The sequence below is a fragment of the Trichoplax adhaerens genome, genomic scaffold (assembly GCF_000150275.1).
Source record: "Trichoplax adhaerens TRIADscaffold_30 genomic scaffold, whole genome shotgun sequence".
NCBI lineage: Eukaryota > Metazoa > Placozoa > Uniplacotomia > Trichoplacea > Trichoplacidae > Trichoplax > Trichoplax adhaerens.
In genome coordinates, this window is record NW_002060970.1 from 287,574 (window position 1) to 301,604 (window position 14,031).

Consider the following 14,031-nt stretch of genomic DNA (forward strand, 5'->3'; position numbering starts at 1 on the left):
GAATGTTGCGATTGTTGTAACATTGTCCGAAAGGGAAACAAATCCGATACTCTACTGACTGCATCGATGGTATTCAATCGGCATCATCAATGCCTGCGTGCTTGTACACCGCGTTAATCATCATTGCTTCAGTGGCAAACCTTATAAGTTGCCAACCACTCAACGACTCAACTGGAGAAAAAACCCTTCAAAATCCTTCCAATACTGTCGATTTCAATAGTGTAACCCTTCTCAGTCTGACCAACCGTACTGGATTGGCAAACATTGCCTAGTTTAAAACTCTTTTCTAACGAAATAACATCGTAGTGAAGCCGCTATGCTGATTCCATTTCTGTAATGCCCTATTGCGCCTTTGTAGGAGAACAAGCTCTATAGTATCCACTTAACCTTGAGCCGTGTTTCAGTAATTTTATACAAGGTTCAAGTTTGCTAAGGGTACTGTCAATGGCGCACGTTCATCATTCACAATTGTACCAAATTGGACAACATGGAGTACGATATATATCTATATAGAGAGAGAGACTCCATGAAGTGAACCATCGATGCCCTCTTAATAAAGTAAATCATAGAATAGGATGATCAAGTCAACAACATTAAGCTTAATGCTGATGCTGCTTTCATGAATTGTGTCCGCTTGATGAGATTATTAATGGCTAACCCATATGTGCCTCAATGCGGACACAATGCTAAGAATTGGAAGCCAATGTTAGTTGTTGAAGTCTTTCGTCAAGTACTGGACCATCAATCGATTCAACTATAAATTACAACTTCAATAATTCATGAGTTAATACACTCGTCGTGTATTCTAGGGAGAGATTATTCTATTGTTACTGGATAAAGCGAAATATTGAGGAGATGATGGTACTACTGTATGATTCTACTGTAGTTTTAAAGTAGCAGCTGCAAACGAAATAGAATGCTGTTCATTCAGTAGCAGTTTCGTGGGAAATGTTGACAAATTGAACTAATAGCTCCATTGCATTCTGACGTGCCATAAGGTTGTAACATTTTTTGCCTAAAATGAATTGCCTTTGTGTCCTTTTTCCCTATTAGGACTTCAGTGTTCACCGAAATCGGTGTCGCGGTACTCCACGTCCAACGCAATTCTAGAATCAGAAAGCACCTTTCTAGCAGCTTTTCAGCTCGATTGTAACGGTGAAGACAAGGTAAGGTTGCAATACATTTCAACTTTTCAAATGCGATCAAATTTGCTTATTGATCTAGGGGATCATGTTTCCAAAATGCAACGTCATGAAAGCACTAACCTTCACCCATTATTCTCTATATTGATATACGAAACTTGTAGCCGGATCAGTTACACGCTATAATCGATGACAAACCTTTGCCGGTTGCTCGCGACGCAGATGGAAATACGTTTGAGGTGATTTTATCTCTCACATTATACAACACCAGTTTAGCTTGGTGGTCATAACTGCACTTCAATCAGACGTTATTCTGTTGCGCGATGCAATGGAAGATATACTACGATCTACACATGCAACCTTTTTAATTACAATTGTACATTACAATATTGTTATTGAAATCATGATAGGGTGTAATAGTAATATTAACTTCGTACAGAACGCAAATAGCTAGTCTTCAAATACAACATTATTCTAATAATGATATATCGATGATTTACTCCACATTGCACAATCTATCACGGCGTAGGTGAGTTGGGTTGAAGATCATAAAGCCGCAACCACTGGTGTCTATAAGGTCGCTATCTACGACGATGCCTCCTTTGCTGCTTACAGAAAGGTAAGTTACTCTGTTACTGACCACCAAGAGTGAAAATGAAGTGAATCATCATCGGTATTGAATACGAATGAATGATTTTATTTTATCGCCCTGTTCTTAGGCCAAACGAAGTGGCAATACATTTAATGGGAGCCCACTTTTCACGATTGACATGGATCATAAGGTGAGAAAACATGCTTTTAAAATTTTCATAGGTTTAGCCAATGCTTTACTTCTGATAGTATTCGTTGCGGCGAAAATTTCACTTCAATAAACTGTTATAGAAATTATTGTAGTCATTTTATTTACATCACTGTACATTCTTGCAATCACAGGTTGCTACCAAGCAAGGTACATCTACTCGCTATCATAGCATCAATCTGCATGTGCGTGGGTATGNTGCACTGAAATATAGTGAATAAAGCTTGGCCAAGTTCACAAATTAGTATAATTAATAAGCGCACTTTTTAAAATTGTTGCATGCACATTTTTACCGTAATACCCTNTACGTTGTTATGAGCACAATATAGAGATAACACTTTCAATACAGTAACTGAGTCTATCGTTATATTTATAGGAAAACATTTTTAAATTAATTCCATGAATAATACAATCAGAATCAGTAGTACAAATGTTGAGCTAAAATCATTACTGATATACTGTACGAATATACGTAAGCGATATACTTATCGATTTATAGCAATTACGATACATGCTCTGATTGATATCTTGTAAACTAAAAGTATTTAATACATAAGAAAAGAGATAGTTGTAGCAAATGCCGAATACTTTATCGATTATTCGATTGTATTAGCAGAAAGTAACATTTGTTGAGGCTTAAAGGATTCTTGTATCTCTATGTACTGTATTGTGCTATACCAAATTCTGCTTTATACTTCGCATGGAACATGCTCGAAAAATTTCTTCCGTTACTAAATGCTTACCCATCGAACCTATGTAACAAAACTGAAATCCAAAGTTCTCTATGATCCATCATCATAAAATGACAAGCTTTCTGTTTAGGGAAAATATCTATTTAAATTGATATCCTAGTAAACATAGGAATAGTGTTCACTTGATGCTCGAATACTAGAACAGTCTTGTGCATTTTTTTATTTATTTTTTGGAGAGTAGAAGAATTCCCATACTAGAATCTAATCTCATTATTAGCATCACCTTCAAAACAAATTCAGATATCTTGCAAATAAATATGCTCTAGATTAATTGTTTAGAGATTATTATCAAAACAAATGCATGAATTGAGTTTTCATAGCATAGGGGGCCACATCCAGTGATGAATATTGATATTCTGGCAGCGAATTACACAATGTTAAGAAGCTAGATGGACTTTGCTTGCTACAAAAATACTGAAAGACGAATGGCTAATGGACCTCGAACGATAATATCTCATTTTTTCTATTTAACTCCGTCAAAAAGTATTTGCTTCATATAGACTTATATTAAATCGCGGTAGATACTTAGCATAATCGACCGGCACACTGCTATTATAAAACGCGATTTAAATAAATTCAGAGAAATTCATTTACAGCTTTACAATTCTTTTAATAGTTTTCGGTAGATGGTTATAAGTAGACTTATGAAAATAATAGGATTTACTATTTGCTAGTATTTATTATATCTTTCTTTCTCTTATTAAAACTAGGTTAAATTCTATCATTTTTAAAAGCCTACTTATAATAGCCATCAATGGTCGGCAGTCTTAGTAATATAGGCAATTACTTTAAATATTAAACATTACGATGCTGATCGTTAACCACTTAGGAATACAATGATTAATTTTCATGAGATTCTTAATTAAAGACACTGCATGCTATACGAGTATATAGCTTTGCTATCCTTTTCGTAACAAACAAGTACTAGTAATTTATGCTAATTCTATGTCAGTCTGTATAATTCATTGTATAACATTTATATTTTCATTACTAATTAGTAGTTTTGTAGAGTCTATTCTTCGACTACTATATGTACTATATTTATCGGTTAACGATCGAAATGATTGAATCCTTGATTGCAGCTCCTCTACTGCAGCCCAGAGTAAAATTCTTTACTGTATAGGAAAATTTTTGTATGCTCTTGATCTATTAGATATAGGTACATTTTCACTATTAGGTACTAGTCATAAATAGTCTATTCCTCGTCTACTAATTGCAACTCCTCTACTGCAGTCTTGGACAAAGTCCTTTAATGTATATATACAAATACTATATACTCTTGATCTATTGTACTGTATACTCGATATAGTTTTATCAATATTAAAATTATTCACAATGTGATGGTAACTATTCTAGCAAAATCTGAGAACATTTATTTTACTTTATATAAGAATTCTTTATAATCCTCATCAATGGCAACTATATTTCCATTGATAATCGATAATGTTTAGCCGTAGATTGCTGCTATTCTAATTTACCTAGAACCCCTGTCAAGTACAGTCAATATCTTTATTTTTTTACAGACCTGAAAGGATCATCATGAGCATGCATAATTTTAACAGTCGGTACCCCGTTGGAAATTATCTTTTTAGAATGTTAATAAAGTTAGTAACTCATATCATAGTTGTGTTTAACGTAGTCTGAAATTACTTTAACTATAATACTCACCATGAAATAAATAAATTTTAAATTGCGATACGCTTCTTTTAGTCGAACAAGGAATTGTCAGAAGAAAAGTATGCTTCAGCTTAATGGGAAGTTGCTGCTTTAAAAGTTCTTATATTCTAACCCAAAACTGCAGTGATTTCATGATTTATCGGCTACCATCGACATCGATAAATAATATATGTTCTCGTTATTGCACTACTCCGGCCGGTTAGTAAAGTCTTAGTCAAAGCTATACTTTCAATTTGTATTAATTATTTTGCTATGATAAGTACTGTTCTCAACCAATTTTACTGTGTATTAATATTAGATCCTTGCGATCCAAATCCCTGCCTTCACGATAGTATTTGTAGTGTAGTCGGCAAGAATTATCAATGTACATGTCTTGCTAATTTTACGGGAAGAAATTGCCAAAGCGGTAACTCCATTGATGAACTATTTTCTTTTCTAATTTCTAACGTATCTGTGGTAATGAAAATTGATATATCAACACGATAACTAATCATGCAGATTGAGTATTAATAATTTTATCGCAATGTTATAAAATCTATTCGAAATACTTTAAAATGCCGCAATAGCAAATGATATAACGTCAATACTTCGATAAGGTTATTTTGCGATGCAGAAGTGAAAAATAATCTTGTTGGACCTGAATGAATGACCCAAATTTTCAATAGGCACATATGCATATCTTAAAGGCATTGTGGCGAGCTAATCTGAGACATTACAAGTACAACTAAATATTTTAGAATAACTATCTTTTCATCAATGAGATTGTGACTCAAGGAGATACTATAAAATGGGAATACTCTACCCATGTTGATCTAGTAAAACTACCTTGTAAATTAGTACTAAGCAGAATGTACTAATTAGAATAACCCTTCTAATATTAATCTCTGTACTGATATAATCTGTACTAATCTACATTTTATTCTACAGACAACTTCATGATTATTATGTATACCATTCTACTGTATTGTTGGCTTTTTAGCTCAATTTACATCGTTCAGCACAGCTCATCCAACACATTTTAATAATTTAATTAGTTAATCAGTTTTATGCTTTGAGTTCGCTATTGTCACATACCTGCATATTAAATATCAGCAAGATTTACTGAACTACTAGTAATCAAATTAACTCCATTTAAAAATTACTAATCGTGAACCCGCAGATTAATGCAATATACCGATACACTCGATCAGATTAAAAAAGAAAATATCAAGTTGAATATCTTTTTAAATAGTGATAGCGTGTAAATTTAGTAGTATAAGTAAAAAATTCTGTTGTAAACATGTGGTCGAGTGTTTTCTTAAGCTCATAAATATATCGATATCCATATATTTGCATACTGGTACTTGTTCAATGTTCAATTATACTTTTAAAAGGCACAACAAGTGCAAGTTGACAGTTAATGTGCACCGAAGACATAAGAAGTACATAAAACATTTTAAATAACTACCTATATATTAAAGATCAGTAAGATTTACTAATGAGTACAATAAATTACTAATGGAATTAACTTCAATTAAAAAATGCTGATCGTGAGCCCAAAGCTTAACGTTATCTATACTAATTCAGATTTAAAAAAATATCCGGTAGAATATCTTCTTAAATAATGCTCTGTGGTGTGTAATAAAAATAGCTCAATTTAAAGGATTATGGAAAGTTCATTAAGCAGCCAGGCAGTGCTGTAACACTCTATTGCCTAAACGTTATACTATATATACAAAAAATCGATTATAAACATGTAGTCGAGCCTTTTCCTTAAGCTTATAAATTTACAGATATCCGTGTATTTGTACACTTATACGTATGCTTAATCTTCAATTATACGTATAAAAGACGGATAATCGGTTGTCGCTTAATATAAATAATCTAATTCTAGTCAAACGATCTATAGTACACTGCAATTTATAACACGCCTTGTTTGTATGCTGTTATTACGCTAATATATTGCCCTTCTACAACTGTGATATACCGTAGAATCACAAAAAACGAATACATTAGTATGTACTGAATTATTTATTGGTATCATGGTATTCTCTTGCAATCCATGAATAATACTACAGTATAATTCTTGTGATTTATTCTTTTTCTGCTTATTCTGGGTTACTATAATTTTTAGATCTTGTGATTGCAATCTAATTACTAAACATGATAATACAATTGGATGATAACACTGTTGTCTGCCTTATATGAGAGATAATCTATTTAAGCCACTCGGTTAAGCTGTGCTCTTATGATAATTTTTATCTATTATTTTTTTTGGCTGTGCTATGTAGTGAAAAAATTAACAGTTTAGTTTTGCTTGGCCTTATTACTGCATTTCTGTAAATATCGAATAAAAATCATTAATCGGATACTGCTTTTTGTAGACCTATATCCATGCCGCAACAATCCTTGTATTCATGGAACATGCCAAAATATCAATTACGGTTACAACTGTACTTGTCCGATTGGCTATAGAGGAATAAATTGTGAATTAGGTAGAATATCCATTAAATTGCAGTCACCCTAGGCGCTATAAATTCATAGAGTGAATGTTAGAATATCTTATTGATCTTTCGGATAGATATTGATGAATGTGTAGAAAATAAATCAATTTGTACGGAAGGTTGTACTAATACAAATGGTAGCTACCTGTGTGGTTGTGATGCAGGCTATCAAGTATCAGACGATGGAAAAACTTGCTATGGTAATTTATCTAAAAATAAATATTCATTTTACGCAAATTTTTATCAACAGATTTGCCATGCTACTAAAATAATTTTTCTTGTCACATTGCAAATCCTTGTCATAAAGTAATCAAGTTAAGTGATCCAAGTCGCTCTACTCAAATAAATAATACTTACTATCATTCTAAATGTGATCAAGTGAACTGGAAGTATACTTGGTATCAGTTTAGTGGTAGTAATTTAAGTCAGATGATGGTAACTGGATACATAAAACCGTTGTCTTGTGGTACAACATATCCTGGATGGCTGCAGGACAATCATCCAACAAGTAATACATTTAATAGTCTTATAAATCAAATACAGTTTTTGCATTAAATATTAAAATAAATTTGCATTAAATATTAAATATTATACAGTATCTGAGGACGCGTCTCGATGGCTATTTAATCTTTGATTTATCCAATCAAATGCGATGACAAGTTAGATAGTCTTGCATGGTATCGATTTAAGATTAACTCATCAGATATGATGCTACCAACAGAACCAACTCAGCGAACATGCCAGAACCAAGCAACTGCTTGGATGGTTGATCCTCATCCCTTAAGTAAGACATTAACGATAGAGACCCAATCCGAGCTCTTATTTATACCGCAGCGTTTGAGCCTAGTTACTGTTTAGCTAAGCCTACCAAATTACCAAACTGGGCCGAAAGCTAACTGTATGAGAACAGGATATTTCGCTTTGAGTTTTGAATCATCTTCTTCCGCGATTTTGTCAATTAATGCATCAATTTGTCCCAAAATAACTTCTAGAACCAAAGCCACTGACTATTTAATCATTTCAAAGTTTCTTACAAGCTCTTACTTCTTCGATAATATAAAATATACATAGTAACTGAATTCATAATTATATAATTTAAGTAGCTAAAAGACCGCACATGAGAGGCTAACTTCATTTTGATTATGCTATCGCAAGGCAATTACAAATACACAAGAATTTTCCTGCATTAGAAAAAATAATTTTAAAACTAAAGCCAGGAATTTTTAAAAAGCAAAGTCTTCCTCGTACTGATACCGCTTCTATAAGTCTAAAATGTATATGATAGCCAAATTAATAATTCAAGTAAATTCATCGACCTTACAGCAAAAGCTAAGCCCATCTTAATTATTATTACAAAGTAAGTAATTGCACACACATGCAAGAATTTTTCTGGAAGAGAAAAAATTCCCAAAATAGAGTCACTGATTTCTCTAAAATCGAAGGCTCTCACTTGCTGTTATCTCTTCTACAATTTTAAAATGTATAACAACCTTTCTCCTGTACCTACTTGTAACCCAGATAGCAGATATTGTGTAGTTCGATTCAGTGAGTATTCAATCTAATGCAGTAGAGCAATGTGTAAAATATTTACATTAAAATCTTAATTATCCTGTTCGTCTTGCATTGATATAAATATAATTGTACTTTAGATAAATGTAATCGTCATTCGTGTGGAAATAAAGGCGTATGTATTGGAATAAACGAAACTTATTTCTATTGCCAGTGTCAGTCTGGTTATACCGGAAAAAAATGTGAAAAAGGTATTGAAATTCATAAAATAGAGTGATTTGATGACCTATTCCTTACACTCTCTTTAATTAATTAATGCCAATGTATTTGTAAATTAGGTATAATATCAAACTATCTCGTGTTGAATTTCTGCCAAGCTATCATTGATTTTGTCCATTCTAATCTTAATACTATGCAAACTTATTCTTCCACACGATACAGAGATCAATGAATGTCAGTCTAATCCTTGTTCAGAAGGAACCTGTATAGATCTTGTCAACGAATACGTGTGTATTTGCCCAAAAGGAATGACTGGCGTAAATTGTCATCTGGGTGATATAATCTATTTATAGTCAAATTTCCATTCTATAAATACACTTGTCTTGATATTTACTCAATCAGCTATCTTAAAATTACCTTTAGGCATTAATGAATGTGCTACAAATAAAGGTGGTTGTAGCCATAAATGCCATGATTTAATTCCTGGCCATGAATGCAGTTGTCCTAACGATAAAATATTGGGGATTGATCGCCATACCTGTATCGGTATAAATCTACGTAATATTCTTTCATCTCTTTACTAGCATACAAATAAATAGATGATTTAGATCCTAAGAATTTTCATATTTTATTTAACTTGATCCTCGTTACCCCTTAGATCCATGTCCTGCTTCAGCTGTAGTACTAAATGATACATCAGTAAATTCATCCAATTACCAAGATCAGAATGCCAATTTGGAAAGAAACTGCCCATATTGGCATGCTTTATTGGACGATAGGAAATGGTATCGAGCTAACTACGGTAGCAATTGTTCAAGTATAGCCAGGAGGTTTGGTATTAAACACATAGGTAATGCCATAATGCAGTAGCTAATAGATTTCTAATGATGTGATAGTAAAGACTGTGAGGGTGTTAGTAGAATTATTTGAACAAGTTTACAGAATTGTATAACTATCCAGCGATTACTGAAAATTGCATAAAATTACATAATACAATGGGATCCATTTTGCAAAAGCTACGAGGAGCGATGAGAAACTCTACCTAAGCTAACTGCAATAACATGCTAGCCGCATTGAATAGATATTGCAGTGCTCTAAAGTATGTTATAATAAGCCTCAATTTGATCATAAAGCTTCGTTTTACTCCACCTTAGCTGATAATTAAGATTTAAATGATCGTTAAGGTATAAGAGGTAGTGTCATAACCGAGATTGCAACACAAAAATTAACGGGATTCTTTTTCCTCTAAAGTAGTCTTAACTATCTAACCAACTAACTCTAAGCACTCTTTAGTCTCCCAAACTTAGAATCGAGTCTTATACGATAGAATGAATACCTTCAATAAGAATCAAAGCTTTATTAAAATAACCGATCGAACTAACAACTTACAATCTACTACTAACCACTGATAGCCATCTGTTATCAGCTAGCTTATCAACTTCTCCAAATTAAGAACTTTGAGGCTTTTATATAGGCTCATAAACTTCGTTGGTGCAAAACAATAATAAATTTATCGCGAAGTCTACATGCTGAATATAGCAAGAATCACAACACACTTCCTATGACATTTAATAATAGTTAATTAATGGCTAGGTCTTAACATATGATTCTTGACTCAACGAAATTATATCATTGATGACACAATAATTAATTGATTGTCACAGGAAGTTTTGATTAGCAATTGATATGATAAAGACAAAAATTGATCACGCCTGGAGTACGATACAAATTGTCATTAAAATAATAACCCCTGTAGCCTGAATTTAATTAACTTATTGCATTCCTTAATCAAAATAATTTCAATTTTGATATTCAACTAGGCATTTAATGTTACATTTCTTAAAATTATGACGGTAATCAATTTATTTCTTTACAGTTAAGAACGATGAAGAAACAGAAACAATTAGTATATGTTTGAAACTTAGGTCCCGTCCTTGCGACTACATAACAACTGTGAGAGCAAAAAAAATGTCAAGGATACAATGTTTACGAAGCTGATGGCTATGCATCTTGCTTTCTGAATCGTTGTAGTAAAGTGCAAGGTAATATATTTACTAGAGAGAGACTCCTTTAAAACATAAATGCAACTGTCGTATTACTAAATGATGGTCTTAATTCTCGTACTGATTTTATACTTTGATAATTGTCAACGATAGATGATTGTGCTTCTGATCCTTGCCGTCGTGGAGCATGTAGCATGCTTCAGTACGGTTTTAAATGTCTCTGCGATGCCGGTGACTACGGTCTTTACTGTCAGTTAAGTAAGAAAACTAGTTCAAAGGCTTTATATTACGTTGTTCTTGTCGCATTTTAATCTAAACAAGTATTTTAAAATAGGTAAATGCCAATCAAATCCTTGCCAAAATGGTAATTGTGTGCCTACAGTATTTGGATATCGATGTCGATGTAGACCAGGCTTTAGCGGTGCACACTGTGAAATAAGTAAGTGATAATGTAGAGTAAATCTCAACCGCCTCAATCATATATTTTAAGATGAAAAAACATTGTCGAATAAGTAGCTGCTCCTGAAAAATAGCTTTAGTAAAAATAATCTACTCCAGTTTACTCCAGAATTAAAAAAAAGATGTTAGGAAGAAGCGAAACAAAAATTAATATCAATTTTGCACTCTAACGAATTTATTCTAGAATTTGATAATACCGTACATGATGATAAGTACTATAAGATAAAGTTATAATCTATTCCACTACATGTACCTATATTTATTCAATAAAATGAAAAAGTATTTATAGAGAAATACTATTTTATGTAGCAAATGTCAGCGGAGTAAAACTGTTTCAATTCAATACTTTGTATCATGTAATAATGTTTAATATGGAATAGGTGCTTGTAATTCTAATCCTTGTATTAATGGTGGTAAATGCTTGACGATGAATAATGGTGGATATCAGTGTCGATGCAATCCTGGCTATCATGGTTTGAACTGTGAAGCAAGTTCGTACCTCTCAGTATATATATAACACATTTAATTAATTATCGACGAATTGCTCATACCTTCAGAGTAGCTTCAATTCAAAATATTTTAGGAATACAATAGTCAGCATTTATTAGTTTTATCTGTAAATTATAACCTAATTAATGCGCGTAGTTCCAGTGAGAAGATTTCTTAATAAGAGGAAACATCTTTACCACATAAAATATACCACAGATATACATGTAAGCTTAATTTCGGCTACATGCTATTGCTGAAACCATTTCCAACAAGAAAAATGAAAATTCGAAAACTGGCTTAACTTTGAATAAGAGAAATCAACCCATAAATATCCTACTTCTAGTTTCATCGTAATTGAACATTGATCGTAGCTGTACATATCTTAATACCACTAGTCTCTCTTCGACAAAACTAAACCCGAACTTTATTGAGAAATCAGTCAATTGATAGTAAATCTACATTTTCATTATTTATCACGTTATAGATAGCATTATACAACGATGCAATTATCTATAAAAAAAATAAGTTATTTGCGGAAACTGTACTACGACAGGCTATATAGAAGACACACCCTAGCAATATATTATCCATAGTAGGAATGTAGCAGACATAATATAAAGTAAAAAGTATATGTACAATGTACATACATACAGACTGTATACTGTACGCTAAGTATCACGATTATAGGTTCTACTCGTATTATTGTATAGTATAATAATTTGTAATAAGTATTACTCTCTTCACTAATCAGGCTATCTTTGTATTACTTAGGCAAATGCAGTAGAGAAAGTAATCCCTGCCATAATGGTGACTGTGTTCCTGACGACGTCAAAGGCTATAGATGCCAATGCTTTGCTCAATATACGGGGATTCACTGCGAATCTAGTATGATCTCAATGTCTTCTATTTTGTCTTAAAAGATATCAAGATAAAGATAATGCTGGAATATAGATATCCCATCTAGACAATGATAGATTTATCAATTATTTCAACTTGTGCGACAAGCTTAATCGTTTAGTAGTTTATTTCTCTCTTAATATCGAACTCTCAAAATGTACGTGTATAAGAAGTTTAATAGAACTAAAAGTATGAACTAGTATGGTCTTGATTATTTTATTTATCCTGCAAGATATCAAGATAAAGATAATACACAAATTTAGATATCATGCCCAGACAAGATGGATTTATAGATTATTCAATCTTGCACGACGAAGCTTATTGTTTAGTAAATAATTTCTATCTTAATATCATGACTTTGAACCTGTGTAAGAAATTTAATCATACATTCAATCTAAGTATACAAAGTATGAACTAATATGACCTTGATCAATATTATTTGCTCTGCAAGATATCAAGATAAAGATAATGCGGGTATTTAGATATAATATCTAAACAGTAATGGATGTATATAGATTATACTATTTGGCATGATGAGCTTAATCGTTTTGCAGTTAATTTCTTACTTACTGTCATAAGTCTTTATGCATATAAGAAGTTCGATTACTCGTCAAATTTCAATTACACTAATTGACTTTAAGAGCATTAAACGATACCCTTAACTAATCGTCGTTGTCTATTATTTAGGGCAATGCCCAACTTTAAGTTCCTGTCTGGAAATTGCTAGAAAAAGGTACCGTTGATACCACCAAGTGGATTGAAATACCTCTATCATTCATGTTCGGAAACCGCTGGAGTACCGCAGGCTTGGAGAGTTTATTGCGATTTTAGTTCTGAGCCTGGTTATGCCTGGACATTAATCGAATCGTTCTCGTTTGATCAGCGATCTGATAAAAAATTCAACACGGCATTCCCATATAGTAGTGGTGTAAATAATGGTAGACTCCCGCAAGGTATGGATTGGTCCAATTTCCGTCTAAGTTTAGCTCAAATAAAATTTTCATATGAAAATGATCATCAATTAAGTGACCCAATGTGGCGAGCAACGTGCAACTTCAAGCCAGAAACAAGATATTCCCAGTCGCCACTCAATTATATGCGTGGCTATTTTCGACAGTTTAATATTTTAAATTATGTTAGTCAGGGCCAGTGCTTTCAAGTCGATTATATGGATATTCGTGGACATAAATGCAGAAATTGTAACAGGGCTTTCTGGGCTTCTTCGAATTCTCATCTTCATACAGATTCTTCTACAACGCGTTGCTGTGATGGTAAGGTATGTTATCCTAATTCCGTTGGCGGAGAAGATAATTTCGGTTATTACCAGTCATATAATCCTAAATTTACATGCAGTAGTACTCCACAGAGTACAACTAATTGGTGGATTGGCGGAAAGATATGAGGAGCTAAGACTTTGAAATGGGAAAGACCAGCCTTTTATTCCTATAACAATCAAAATGGATCTGCTATGTAGAACATATTATAGGACTTATTAAATAGAAGTTACTTGAATTTTTACACACATAGAATTGATTATAAGGTCCAATTACGCTCATATGTCATGTTTAAAAATAGTATAGTCTGTATTAAAAGGTCTACGAT

At 32.7% G+C, this 14,031-nt stretch overlaps 1 protein-coding gene across 1 annotated transcript; it reads left to right on the forward strand.

The window, feature by feature from the left end:
- Positions 1-619: 619 nt before the first annotated feature.
- On the forward strand, positions 620-13,831 carry TRIADDRAFT_64387 (uncharacterized protein; the record flags this gene model as incomplete). Its single annotated transcript, XM_002117793.1, has 21 exons — positions 620-730; positions 1,062-1,166; positions 1,307-1,381; positions 1,672-1,761; positions 1,862-1,924; positions 2,076-2,091; positions 4,404-4,568; positions 4,669-4,776; positions 6,734-6,844; positions 6,931-7,053; positions 7,233-7,361; positions 7,575-7,637; positions 8,503-8,613; positions 8,804-8,914; positions 9,005-9,127; positions 9,240-9,431; positions 10,738-10,842; positions 10,919-11,023; positions 11,424-11,534; positions 12,304-12,430; positions 13,183-13,831. 21 exons carry the CDS (start codon positions 620-622, stop codon positions 13,829-13,831), a joined length of 2,793 nt encoding a protein of 930 aa, XP_002117829.1.
- Positions 13,832-14,031: the final 200 nt, after the last annotated feature.